The sequence below is a fragment of the Vombatus ursinus genome, unplaced genomic scaffold (genome assembly GCF_900497805.2).
Source record: "Vombatus ursinus unplaced genomic scaffold, bare-nosed wombat genome assembly UNPS02014900.1, whole genome shotgun sequence".
Lineage (NCBI taxonomy): Eukaryota > Metazoa > Chordata > Mammalia > Diprotodontia > Vombatidae > Vombatus > Vombatus ursinus.
The window spans coordinates 154,583-169,007 of NW_020954678.1; the positions used below are offsets into that span (position 1 = coordinate 154,583).

General features: G+C 41.9%; 1 protein-coding gene across 1 annotated transcript in view; it reads right to left on the minus strand.

The window, feature by feature from the left end:
• GABARAPL2 (GABA type A receptor associated protein like 2) overlaps positions 1 to 6,206 on the minus strand; it is an 11,971-nt gene extending 5,765 nt beyond the window's left edge. The window contains exons 1-3 of the mRNA XM_027843227.1: positions 6,080 to 6,206; positions 5,715 to 5,770; positions 4,668 to 4,840 (exon numbers count right to left, since the gene is read on the minus strand). Coding sequence (XP_027699028.1) covers positions 4,668 to 4,840; positions 5,715 to 5,770; positions 6,080 to 6,113 — 263 coding nt within the window. The 5' untranslated portion in view covers positions 6,114 to 6,206. The remainder of the gene's footprint in view (positions 1 to 4,667; positions 4,841 to 5,714; positions 5,771 to 6,079) is intronic.
• Positions 6,207 to 14,425: the final 8,219 nt, after the last annotated feature.

Consider the following 14,425-nt stretch of genomic DNA (forward strand, 5'->3'; position numbering starts at 1 on the left):
TAATGTGAAAATATGTTTTATAGGAATGTAAATGTATAGCCTATATCAGATTGTGCACCATCCTCGGGAGAATGGTGGGGTGGAAGGGGGAGAAAAATTTTAAACTCAAAAGCATATGGAAGTGATTACTGATAAATCAAAATAAACTAATAAAAAAAATTCATTCCATGAAAAGAATCTCCCATTTAGCTTCTACAGGTTATCTAAGACACCAAGTAGCTGGCTCCTCTGTGAAGTGGTCCACACTAATGACCTAAAGTGTCACTGGTACTGTTAGCTTTTTCTCAGTCATAATAATCTACCTGGAAACTTTAAGTGGCAAATGTATTTTAAACATGAACCCATAACCTTCAGCCCCTTAAGAAGGGTGATACTTGACAGTGCCAAGCCCTGAGCTAGAGAGGCAGGAACAAACTAATGGTGTTGCAATAAAACCTAATGATCCCAAGAAAACTGTCATCAAAACACAGGGAGCCACTTAACCCTGAGGTGAAAAAAGGCTAAACCACAAAAGCAGAAATTCCTCTGCTCCATCAAAAAGGAAAATAACACACATACCTAAGTATGATCTAAGAAACCATGCAATGATAGAAGTCTCATGTGGGTGGCATCAGCTGGTACGCCAGCCTGAGATGTTCTTTGCATGACTTCCAGGAAGGTTGAACTTTTCTGCCCTCTCAGCCCTATACTACTGTGCTCAACCTGCTCAACTGGCCACACCCCCATTAAGTATGCTCCTTTGCTATCCTCAGAGGATCCTCAAGTGGCACTATAAGCCTCATGCTTGCTAGGCTGTGTGCTAGCAGCTCTCTGCACATCCTTCCAACTTGCAACTCCAACTGAAGGAAAAACCACTGGGGTGGACTGCTTTTCTCAGTACAGTATCTGACCTGGTGCCTGGCAGTAAGACAAAGTTATCTATTTTTTATGAAAGGCATATCCACATTGCATGTGTCCCTGTGCCCATATAAACTGGCTCATTTAGAAAACATGCTACTATTGGACACCGATGTAGCAGACACTTGCTGGGTGTACCAGACTATCTTAAGGAAAAAGGAAAATAGAGCAAGAAGTAGACTACAGGTTCAAAGCTGACTCGATGGGTGCTAGGTCACTGAGGTCCTCAAAGTGAAATATTCCTGTAAAGATGGTGGCGTCCCCCAACCCAGTTCTAGGACTTCTGCGTCTTGGTTTCTTTGTGCTAGCTGGGAAAAGTTAATTACACAATTTAGTAAAACATAAATGTATAATTCTAGCAGTGTCCTAACCCAGAAATGGCTAGATCACTGGAAACATCAGTTGTGTTCTGCTCAGCAGTCCACTGGACCCAACAGACTGGGCTGACACGTTGAGGATCTATGGGCACTCCGCACTTGCATTGCAACAGAACCTCTAAGAGGCTCAATGACAAAGCTGGGGCTATCCAGCACACCCAGTGCTTCCTATAGACCTCTGAAGCCCTTCCTTTCCAACAGAGTATTTTTGCAGCTGCCAAAGGACTGTAATAGTTGCAGTGAATGGCAGTAGCTGAAGTTATTACAAGGTCCTGAAGGTACCATAAAGTAATTCAAAATAAGATCAAAGGCTTGAAAATACAAGTGAGAAAGGAGGAAAGATGGAACTACCAAGGGAGAAGGGAGGAAAAAGGGGCAATTACAAATGGTTGCTTCTTTAATCATCATCTTTCTTCTCCCTCCACTGCCAAACTAAGTTTCTTCTTGATGAGGAATTTCAGGTTCACCCAATAAGGATCAAATGTTCATTTAAGTACTACGTTTCATATAACCACCTAAAATTTCACCTCCCAGGAGGCAGCTAGTTGGTGCAGTGGATAGAGCACCGGCCCTGAAGTCAGGAGAACCCAAATTCAAATCCGGCCTCAGACCAAACACTTGACACTTATTAGCTGTGTGACCCTGGGGAAGTCACTTAACCCCAATTGCCTAAAATAAATAAATATGAAATAAATAAACAAATAAATAAAATTTTACCTTTAAAGAGCTCAGTGTACCTATAACAATCTCATAAACAGCACTTTCTTGAATCTATTTCAAACGTGGTAACCATCAGCAAGATTCATAACCTGGCTTCAAATAAACAAAACTAGAAGATAAACATGCTGCTATGTCTTGGTGTTCTCTGTAATGCCAGCCCCAGAGTACTGACTGATTTTGTGACTGCTTCTCACAACATTCCTTTTCAGACTCTATGAGCATCAGGAAATGTCTTGCAGTTTCATTTGGCCAGATTTCCAATTAACACAGAATGCTACAAATAACACAGATTTCCAGTGGAAAAAAATAGCAATTGGGATACCCCTTCTTAAAGACACTGGAATTTAGAAGGAATATAAAAAGTCAAACCATTAGGAATCAAATTCTTTAGACCTATCAATGAAGTCAATTTCAGTAGCAACACCCAAAACTTTCACACTGACACAGGAGTGCCTGGAAACAACTGAGGGAGGTGGTATAAACAAAACCACAGTATCATGCGGGGTTGCTAAAAACTGCAGTATGGAAGAAGAAAATTCTTATGGAAGGAAAAGGGAGCTCCTCATTGGCAGAACTCCACTGGCATTTACTTGAATTTATACTTGTACTTGTATCACATAGGGACTGAATCTGTGGTTACTAAGAATGACATTTGTTACTTTCTGTTACCTAATAAGCTTATTTTGATAACTACAACCCCAAAGACAAAAGCAACAGCTATTTCAGAGTGTGAAGAGAAAAGCCATTAATCAAGAATTAACAGGCTAAGGCTCCAAACTGACTAGTTATCTGAAATTACTCAGTAGGCATCTATCTCTCCACAAGACTTCTGCATACAATACTACAGAAGCAAAGCATGGATTTTAAATCCCCGGTTAGCCATTTTGTAAAATGCTAAGGTAGTTCACTGAATATATGGAACCTCCCTAGGCTTGAGCTTTGGGAGGAAGTGGCTATGAAATAGCCTGGTAGGATAAAATCACTTGGCACTTCTCCCATTTACATCACCTCACTAATGGAAAGGCAAGAGTAGCTTAGAGCCCTTCTGACATACTAAAGTGCAGCAATCACAGAATGAAGTGATCTCACCAAGTTTTGCGTTTTGCTTTCATTTTCTTCAAAGGTTCATAATGAAGGACAAAGAAAAAAAACACCTAATTACCACATATCCTATTCTAAGATGAAGCAAAACAGCTTCTTAAACTTGATTGCTAGAGTTTCAGACAGTAGGACCAAGAAATGCATTGCCCTTCACTCCTGCACAGGCCTCTGAGAGGGAGGGTCAGAAGAGATGACACCAAAGTGACAAGTTTGTTCCTAATAACCCTGAAACTTCCCCGAGACAGCTGTGACTAGCCCAAGAACCTCAGTGGGGCATGGCTTGACTTTTCCTTTTAAGGTAGGAATCAACCCTACAAGGCCAAGATCTTACTTCTTATTTGTTTCTACCTAGCACAAGCAAGGAGATACTGTTGAAGAGACTAAGGAAAAAGGAGTTAACACCCCAAAAAATCAGAGCTGTTAACCTTTAGAAGAAATAAAGAATGAGCTTGGTTTAGACCCCTCCTCTGGAGCCTCAAAGGTTTCCAAATCAAGGGCATTTTGTCCACACTGGGGTTTTTGGAAAACAGACTGAGCCTAAACCAGTCTTGACTTTCTTCTGGTCTCTGATGTTACAAAGGGCCAGGAACCCCCTTTCAGACAGCAAAGCAAAACAGGAAACTAGAATCTGGCCATAGGCCTGAGAGTAATCAATGTACAGTAAGAGAAGACGTGATCAAGAGTTTAAGTCGGGCAGCTAGGTTGGGCAGTGGATAGAGCAGCAGCCCTGAAGTCAGGAAGACCTGAGTTCAAATCCAGCCTCAGACCAAACACTTGACACTTACTAGCTGTGTGACCCTGGGCAAGTCACTTAACCCCAACTGCCTTTAAAAAAAAAGAGTTTAAGTCTATTCTCTTTCATAGGAAGATAAAAGCTGACAAGGCCAACACATAGTGGGAGAATAAGACTGTCTTGAAACTAGATTTTAGGTCTCAAGATACCAGTTAGAATGAAGTTCCAAGCAGGAAAACAACTACAGCCCTGAAGTTACTCTATTGCCAGCCAAAACAAGAAGTGATAAAAAGGAGTCAAAAAGAACAGGGACCTAACAATCCATGTAATTCTCATAGCCCTTTACAGGAAACCAGCCCTAGTAAATGACACAATAATCAGACAGCTAAAAAAAAAACAACAAAACGACTGCAATGAGAAAAGCTGATGGAAGCATTTGGAGACGAGGCAGAGAGGGTGACTAGTTCAAGTCTAGGACTCTGCAAGGCCTAATGAAGAGCTCCAGGCAGCATGGGCCAAATTGATTTCAGGGACTGTTAAAGGAGACCTTTGTCTCCAGCCTAAGATCTGGTGTTTAAGACTCAGCCCCAGAAAGCTGCTTTCCATTGTTCTGGGGGATTCACTTTTCTTAACTGTGTATTCTCCACTTCAGAGTCTGCCCTGGTACAGATGGATAATACCATGGCATCTTCCCCCTTTCTTCTAGTTATTACATGCAAACAAAAGCCTTCATTTCAACCTCAATCCGTAAGAAATTAAAGGCCAAAAAGTACTTCTGAGTACTACAATCAAACCATCAAAATAAGTGGGCAAAGCATCAGTAAGTGACTACCTCTCACCTAGACTGTGGGACTGTTTTATCCACAAAAAGGAAGATTGCTTTCTCGGAGGGTAGCTGGATCCGTTTCCTGATGATCCACATGAACTGGGCCACAGTGATGTCGGATGGAACCAGGTACTTCCGCTTGTCAATGTCAACAATCTGAGAGCCTGAGACTTTTTCCACAATTACCTGGAAAAGCAGAGGTCAGGATTAGGCTTCTGAAATAAAGGCTTTAATCTGTCATGTGCTTGGGAAGCTGATGAAGGCACTGTGTGCTAGAAATGTCAGGGGATTTAGAGGAAGAGAACTACATAATGGGATGGCAAAATGCTACTTTTGCTGCTTAAAATTATATGCTTTAGGGAGTATATTTATATGGGGAGCCGTTTTCTTCCATGAAGTTAGTTACTGTATTCCACAATCCCTGATCAGAGGCATTTATAGAAAAAAAACAAAACAGCTTTTAATGTAATGTTTTTTCAACACATCTAAAATGAGTGTCAGAAAATCAAGTGAAGAAAAGTACACTTTGTAGTTCTTCAAAACCATTACAGCTCAGAAGATAATTGAGTTACCAAAGAAATGTTAGAAGGGACTCTCCATTATTTTGTAGATGAGGAAAAACAAGAGGTTAAATGACTGGCTTAAGGTAAGGAAGCTAGTAAGCCACGGAGTACCCAAGCAGCAGCAGCCCTGGACAACCTGGCAGAAAATGACCAGGAGCTCTAACTTAGGAAACCAAGTTGTTGACCTGCCCCCCTTGTTCCTCTTTCCACTAGTCGGTCTTATTTCTGTTTTCTCAAAAATTAAGACATTCAGGTGGGTGGTGTCTTACCCCCCGCCTCTCGGTGACAGGTATAGACCCGGAAGGGCCGGGGGAAGAAAGTTGCCAGCATCGGGACAAGGTGACCCCCCCATTCCCCTGGCCCCGTCCGAGGAGCTCGCTCTTTACATAACCAGGAGGCTGGAGCTGCCCTCCATAGGCCACCCGGCACCTTCCCCCTGCCCCCCTCCAGACCGGGGCTGAGAATGGGGGGCACGCCGGCGCCCGCTCGGTACTCACCGGGACCCGGTCGGGATATTTGGCTCGGATTTTGGCAGATTCCACACATCTGTGTTCTGTGGACGAGACAAAGCACGGGGCTCTGAGCGGGGGTCCTCGCTTCGGCCCTTCCCTCGCCCAGAGTCGGGGCAGAGTCCGAGCGAGCGGCCCCGGGGCCGGGCCGGGACCAGCGCCGCGCTCAGCTCCGACGGCCCCGGCCCCGGCCCCGGCTCCGCCCCCGGGGTCTCCCGGCCCTCCGCCGCCGGCAGGGCTGACGCTGGGGCCGGGGATCGCGGGGGCGGAGGGCTCGGGCCGGGCCGAGCCTCGCCAGCCGTTCCCTCTGCCCGACCCCGGGCTCGGGCCCGCACCCCCAACCCGGCCCTTACCCAGCGAGTGGTCCTCCTTGAACATCCACTTCATGGCGGCGGCGACGGCGGGGAAGGACGGAGCCGGCTCTCGGAGCCGCGGAAGGGACCGGACGGGCCCGGCCTCGACAACAACAACAACAACAGCGGCGGCGACGGCGACGGCGACGGCGACGGCGACGGAGGAGGAGGAGGAGGAGGAGGAGGAGGTGACGGCGGCGGCGGCGGCGGCACGAGAGGCGGAACTTCCGACTGACAGAGCCTAGCAACTGGGGCGGGGGCGGGCCTTCCGGCGATAGTCGCCAAGGGGCGGGGCCTGCGCGCTCCATAGCCGGCCTGGCTCGCAGTGCCGGGCGTGAGCCCCTCTCTCACACTTGTGGAGGGGATCTAGCCAGAGGGGGCGGGGGGGCAGTGACGGTGACAGGTCTGTGGGAGGAGGGCGAAGTGACAAGTCCGTGGAGTCACTGTGGGGAGGGGTGATGGTGACAGATTCGTGGGGGCCTGTGAGGGAGAGGTGATGTGACAGATCCGTGGAGTCACTATGGGGGGTGACATGAAAGGTCCGTGAGGTCTGTGGGGGGAGGGGTGACGTGACAGGTCCGCGGAATCTATGTGGGTGGAGTTTTGGGTGACCGTGGAGGGCTGTTGTTGAGGGGTTTCCAGGGTCTGTATGTGTGGTATTGGTGACGTCCCATGAGGGATGGCAGCAGGTCTGTGTGGGGAAGGGTGCGGACTCCAGGTCTAGAAGACCCTGGGAGCAGGGAAGTTGCCATGACTGGGAGCCCATTTATTACAAATGAGATTCCAACAAAAGACCTCCGACTATGGGTTTGGTCATGTTTCATTATAAGAAGAGGAGAATTCTTAAATTACTGGGAGAGAGGGAAGTTGGAGGTGACTGTCGGGGATAGATGAATTCCCTTGACAGAGGGTCATAAGACTGGCATTCCTGTTTGCCATTCTGAACAGGGTTCAAAAGTCACAAGTCTGTGTTGTACGTGTCACCTGACATTCCGCATGCTTTAAAGGTTCTCCAGCTGGTGATGTAATTACCTTCCTCAAAACAGAATCACCAGGGAAGTACAGAGCACACAGTCATCTGTTTATGAGCAACTGAATACTTAGAGGGATTGTTGACCAAATTATGTGCACAATGCATACCACATGCTGGCAATTCTGATGTATCTGAAAGGCCTCTTTTTTAATGCTATTCTTCCTTCATTACCAACAATTAAAGTTCCTGAGAGGTGTCACAGAGCCTAACTGCATTTAAAAATATTTTTGTTATTTTGAGGTTGCACCTCCGAGCAACACAAATATTTTGAAAGTGAAAGTAAAAATACTTTATATTTTACCAGACTTTTCTCACAGTGTTCTTTGCAGATAGTGTATTTATTCTCAGAACCTGTTTCTAAAGAAAGCGATAACTAACCTGTGAGCTTTTCTGTTTTACAGATAGAAGTACTGAGTGGGAAGATTTGTTCAACATTATTGTAAAACAGTAGAGTTCCCAAAGATCTTGAGTCCCTTTCTGTTATCCCACCCAGGTTCCCCTAAGTGTGTATTTATGCCCACCTCTGCTTAAAAAGTAATTACTTTTATTCTTCTCTGGTTTTAAGAGTTACGAGGACTCACAGTTATCTGATCCATTGCCTCTCACCTCTCTCAATCATGTGTGATTTTTTTCCATCTTGCATCTTCATGTATCTTCCCTTCATATTTTCACAGCTCAAATTCTAATTATGTAATCTTTCATGGTCTTGCTTCCATTAGCTTTCCTAGCAATATTTTCTTTGTTTCCCCTATTCCATCTTGACTATTTTAATTGCCTGCCTACTAGTTAAGTCAATATTTGAAAGGTCTTCTGTGCCTAGCAAAACACAGTAAGTAGTTACAAAAGAAAGTAAAACACATAGATCCAGTCCCCCAGAGAAGCTTACAACCTAATAGAGGAGGTAGAATAAGAACTCTATGCGAAAATACAAATAGATTAATTTTTAAATGCAAAATGAATTACAGGTTTATATTTATGAATACTAAGGATATGTGAGTAATTTCAAATAATAGAGGTTAACTAGAATTAGTCCAGGAAAGCTTCATGGTAGAAGTGACTCAGAAAGAGTTTTGAAGGAAGGGATGGGCATGAATTAGCAGATGGAGAAGTTAATGTTCCAAGCCAGGAAGGAAAGGAGCAAAGACTCCCAGTGGCTCAAATGACTTGGATGAAGACATAAATGACATGCTTGTCAAGACTGCAGACGGCAAGGAGCTAGGAGGAATAGTTAACACATTGAAAGACAGTGTCAGGATCCAAAAATATCTCAACAACTTAAAATGGTGGGCTAATTTAATAAGATGAAATGCAATAAAGGTAAATGCAGTTCTACACTTGGGTTCCAAAAATCCATTAAATACGTACAGGATGAGCTGAACACACATAGGCAACTTATGAGGAAAAAAACCCTGAAGATTTAGCTCAAAATGAGTAACTATGGTAAATCTTTATTCAAGGCTATATTACTCCAAGAGCCATAATACCCAAAATAAGGTAAAGTAGTTGTCCTAGTCTGCTCTGATCCAACTATATCTGGAATATTGTGTCACTTCTAGATGCCACACTTTAATAATAAAAAGTATGTGTTTATTTTGTTTGTATTTCTATTTGTACATATTTCCCCCGTAGAGTATAAGCTCCTTTAAGATGTGGACTACTTTTTTTTTAATTAATTTATTTTGATTTATCAACAATCACTTCCATAAGCTTTTGAGTTTTAAATTTTTCTCCTCCTCCCTCCCCAAGAGGGCACGAAATCTTATATTGGCTATACATATACATTCCTATTAAACATTTTCACATTGGTGATGTTGTAAGTAAGAATTAGAACCAACAGGAGGAACCACCAGAAAGAGGAAACAAATCACAACAGAAGAAAAAAAAATAGCAAATAGTATGCTTCAATCTACATTCAAACTCCATAGTTCTTTCTTTGGATGTGGATAGCATTTTCCATCTTGAGGCCTTTGGAGATGTCTTAGATCCTTGTATTGCTGAGAAATCTATCAATATTAGTACCTAACTGGTTATGTTATTCCCTCCTTGAGCCAAATCTGATGAGAACTAGGTTCAAACAATGCTCATCTCCCTTCTTTCCCTCTGCTTTAATTGGTTTTTGTGCCTTTTCCTTGTCTGCCTCCTCCTTTCCTTTTCTCTGAGTACATTTTCTTAGTTAGATCAGATTAATCCACTTACTTGGATCCATTTAACCCACTTGATTAGATTTTTTTTATCATCACATCAAAGTCAATTTATACCCACCCCTTTTATGTATATCCCTTTAACAATATTGCTCTGAAGGGTTGCAAGTGTCATCTTCCCTTGTAGGGATATAAACAGTTTGTCCTTATTAATAACATTGTTTCTTTCTATCCCATTTACCTTTTTATGTCTCTCTTGAGTCTTGTATTTGAAGATCAAATTTTCTGTTGAGCTCTAGTCTTTTTATCAGGAAGGTTTGGAAGTCCTCTGTTTCATGGAATATCCATCTCCTCCCCTGAAAGATCATGCTCATTTTCGCTGGGTGGGACTACTTCTTTATATAGTAAGCTGAGTGTAATGAGGAACTAGCCAATGAGGACCCAATCTTTAGAACAAACTGATATTTGACCTTCCTGCTCAGTTTTACAGAACATGATAGATATCCCCTGCTTCATTCTAATCCAGTAGAACAACAATAGAACTACTATGAGCTTCAGTGCAGGGAAAAGACGGGCAGTCTTATCTCCCACCCTTTTGCTATGTATCCGTGAGCATCTCGAAGGGGTGAAGTTTTTAGTATTGTTGCTCACAAGCCCCAATCTGGTGTGCTCCCCATTTTCAATCCACCTATAGAACTCTACTGCTCTGAGAAAAGGGATTTGCTAAGAAGGTAAAGCAAAAAGAGTATTTACAAAAACATTATTCTTAAGCTTGGGGCATACTCTTCCCCTTGCACATACAAGGCCCGTGAATGCAGTAAACTCAAACTTAAAATACACTGGTAATGAGGCATAAGTATAGAGAACAAATGGCCAAGGGGAACTCCCTGATTCCTGGTGCTGGAAGTTCTTTTCTTCCTTTTGTGAGGTTCCTCTTAGGTGTATCTCCTGCACTCCAAGAATTATGACCAGCGCTTTTCCTAATCCCAAAGGGTTATAATCCTTGAAGCTACAGTCATTCTTGGGGGTCTGTTTTCCACCTTTATCTGTAGGTTTTCCTCTGTCACTGGCCCCTACTGTTAGAGTAGGCTCTGCTACTGACTGGTTGCCAGTGGGACCTTGGGTGGCTCTGATGTATCTTGTGGTTGCTAGTGCACTCCTCTCTGGGAATAGTTATTCACCTAGGATCAAGAAAGAATGAATAAATATAAAGGAAACAGAAGCAACATGTGTTTGCGAACACATGGTAACCAGATGAGAGAAAGATGGCTGCCCTGGATCCTACCTGCCACATCATGGAAGTTTTGCTTTACTTGCCCTGGGAAGGAAAAAAAAACAGCTGACAGAGGGTAAGGTTACTCCTTTTGTTCATACACATTTCTGTTTCAGTAACTGATGAGCCATGAGCCTTATCAGAAGCCTCTTTCTCACCACATACTTTGTGGTTCTAAGAGTAGGTAACTAGGATTATCCCTAGAACTCTGAGGGAAGAAGTAGTCAGCTGCCCACTTGGGACCCTGTCCACCCATACATGTTATTGAAAGTTGGAGAATTAGCCCTTGAGGGAGTACTATGTAAAAGACTTGCAAAGCACTTTATACACACTATTTTATTAGATATTCAAAATCCTGTTGTTATTTGTCCTTCCTTCTCAAAGAGGACCATGACATCAGGGAAGTGATGCCATGACAAACAGGTGAATTGAATTTAAGTGAGGGAGGGCTGTGCAGAGTCACTAGCCTCATTCCTCTGGAGCTATCTGGGGCCAGTGGCAAGATACAGATAAGGATGGCTGGAGATGGCCCTGGATGCAGTGGGAGACCTTGACCTTTTAAAGCTGAGGTCTTTCCCAGGTCTCAGTTTGACTGAGGAAACACCCATTCAGTGATTAAGGCTAGGTAAGAAAAGAGGCAGAGAATGGCTTCTTTCACCTACTCAAAAAAAAAAAAATCTATCTGGGAAGGGAAGATCCTCAGGGTTTCTGAGCAAAACAGAAACAATTGCTATTTTATTTATATTCACTCTTAGCCAATCAGGGCCCAAACAATGATCAAGTGGGGCTTGGTCTCAGACCTCTTATTGGTGATCTATGAGAGCCAAAGTGATTTGGTTTTAAGGCATGGTCCTTAAGAAAAAAAATCTAGCCCATAAACCCCCAAGATATCTTGCAAGGTTTCAAGTAGGACTGAAAGATATTATGCCCATTTTTACAGAGGAAGGAGCTGAGGGTCAGAGAAGTTAAATGATTTGCTCATGGTCACACAGCTAGTAAATGTCTGAAGCTGGATTTGAATCCAAGTCTCTGACTCTTTCCACTGTTCCAGAGTTGCTACTGCAGGCTGTTGAGCACATCTACTGGCTTCCATTAATGATAAACAATAAAGAACAAGACTTTGCAATGCCTATGTTATTCTGGAAGGGGCAAAAATATTTGGCAAACAAATCCTCAGTAATCACTTCTGTCTTTAGAATATACAAAAATACATACCTATGGCTGATATCAGATGTATACATACTTGTTATATGTCATGTGTGGATATGTATGTATATATACATATATGTGTGTATATACATGTGTGTGTGTGTGTATATGTATGTATATATACATATATGTGTGTATATACATGTGTGTGTGTGTGTATATATATGTACGTATGTATATATGGCTGATACCAGCTATGGAACTCCATCTGTTCAAGTTTCTTCACTCTTTGGGGATAGTCTCTTGAGCTCATATACTCAAGAAACACAGTGCCTTACACATAATAGGCCCTTAAATGTTTGTTGAATTTAATTCAACCCATTCCATGAGATGAAGAGGTTAGAAAAAATTACCTGGACTCATGTTAAAGTTAACATCCAACATTTGGTCACAGAATGTCACGAATAGAAGGGACCAGAGAAGTCATCTATTCCAACCCCATCATTGTACAGATGAGAGAACTGAGAACCAAACAAGTCAAATGACTTTTCAAGATTATATACTGTAGTTATTGGACTAGAACTCATGTTTCCTAAATTTCCTTAATATCAATCTTGTCACTTTTCCATTTTAAGATCCCCTTCAAGATTCTCAAATATTACATGAATGAGATTAAAAAGAAAAAACATAAGGACACAAAATCCAATTTGAGTCTCTCTTCCTTATTTACATTTGCCAAAATTATGCTATTATATTTGATCCAGCCAGATAATTTTCTACATTATGCCCTTTTCCTTTTGATTAACATACTTTTTATGCATTAATATATTTTATATTAATTTCTATTTTATATTCTGTTTATATTCTATTTTATTAATATATTTTACTTGTTGTTCTGTCATGTCAGACTCTTCATGACCCCATGGACTATGTGGTTTTCTTGGCAAAAATACTGGAATGGTTTGCCATTTCTTTCTCCAGTTTTGTGGAGGCAGGGGTAAAATGACTTGCCTAGGGTCATACAGCTAGTAAATGTCTGAGTTCACATTTAAACTCTGGTCTTTCTGACTCCAGGCCCAGTGTTCTATCTACAGTACCACCTAGCTACCCATATTTTAATGGATATTAATAACATTGCATCACCACCTAGAACTTTAGAAGCAAAAGTGAAGAGGGTTATGGATTCTGGTTAGCACAATAGAGGTGTTTTATGGGAGAAATTAATTATTTCTTTGGAATGTGTAGAGGAATCCGGAATATTTTTTCTAATTGGTAGGAGACATCTGACAACTTTTAATGCTGAAGTGGGAAGAACATGATCTCAGCTGAACTCTGTATCCAAAAGGTACTTCCTAGCTTCCATGGAATAACAGGATTGTTATTGGCTCAAGGATTTCCTTCCCTTAGCTCTTAGTCAAATCCAGGTTGATCTGAGTCTGCTTATTATACGAATGTATCAGAACATTGAGACCTGGCTGAAGACCAAAGCAATTTCTCCCTTAGCTGTTCCTAAACACAACATGCTTCAGCTAAGTCTGAATGACTAGTTTTGTTTTGTTTTGTTTTGAGCCATTCTGTTACCAACTGAAAATAATATCGCCTTTGAAAAGGGCCCTGACTCCATATAGTAAAAACTAAGTTGCTACCCAAATTCAGACTATGGAGATTATATAAAACATAAAAGAGAGACCACTCTGTAGGAGCAATCCCATATCCAGTCTAGTGCTGTTGACTTTATGTTCTTCCACAAGTGTATTTGCTCAGTACTTTTGTTGTTTTTTTATTTATAGATGGAGATGTGTTATGAGACCTGCTCAAGAATAAACTAAAGACAAGTAATTTCACTGAGAAGGAAAAGTTAGATTTTTCTGGAAGCCAATGTGGATGCATAGGGGACTCTCCAATCAACTTAAAATTTTAAAAAGAAATGTTCAGAAAATAAAAGCAAAGACAGATAACTGAGAATGATTGTTAGTGCGTAGCACAGTACTGTTAAAATAATTCCAGGACTGCTCAGAATAAGCTAGTCCTGGGGAGGGAAGCTTGTTTACAAGTTTACATACATATATTGTATGTACATACATACATACATATATACATACATATGTTGTTTACCAACAACATATTGTGGGATTATGGTTTTCAATCCACTCTGCCATCCACTTCTGTTTTATGGAAGAGTTCATCCCATTCACATTCACAGTTATGATTACTCTCTGTGTCTTTTTCTCCATCCTATTTTCCCCTTGTTTATATGTTTCTTTCTCCTTTCTTCCTTTCCCTCTTCACTAGGGTTTTGCTCTTGACCACGAACTCCTTCAGTCCCGCCTCCTTTCTATTAGCTACCTCCCTTTTCTTCCCCTTTACCCTTATTTCTTCCCTCCCTTCTCTCACCCCTCCCTTTTCTTTCCTCTTTTCCCTCCTACTGCCTATAGGGCAAGTTAGATTTCTATACCTAACTGATTATGCTATTCCCTCCTAGAGCCAAATCTGTTGAAAGTAAGATAATGCTAATCTCCCTCCCTTCTTTCCTTCTACTGTAATAGGTTTTTATGCCTTTTCCTATAATGTAATTTACCCTTGTCTGCCTCCTCCTTTCCTTTTCTCTCAGTACATTTTCTCAGTTAGATCAGATTAATCCACTTACTTAGATCCATTTAACCCACGTGATTAGATTTTTTTTATCATTACATCAAAGTCAATTTGTATACCCCTTTAACATGGTATAATAACAATACAATTCTCAGGAG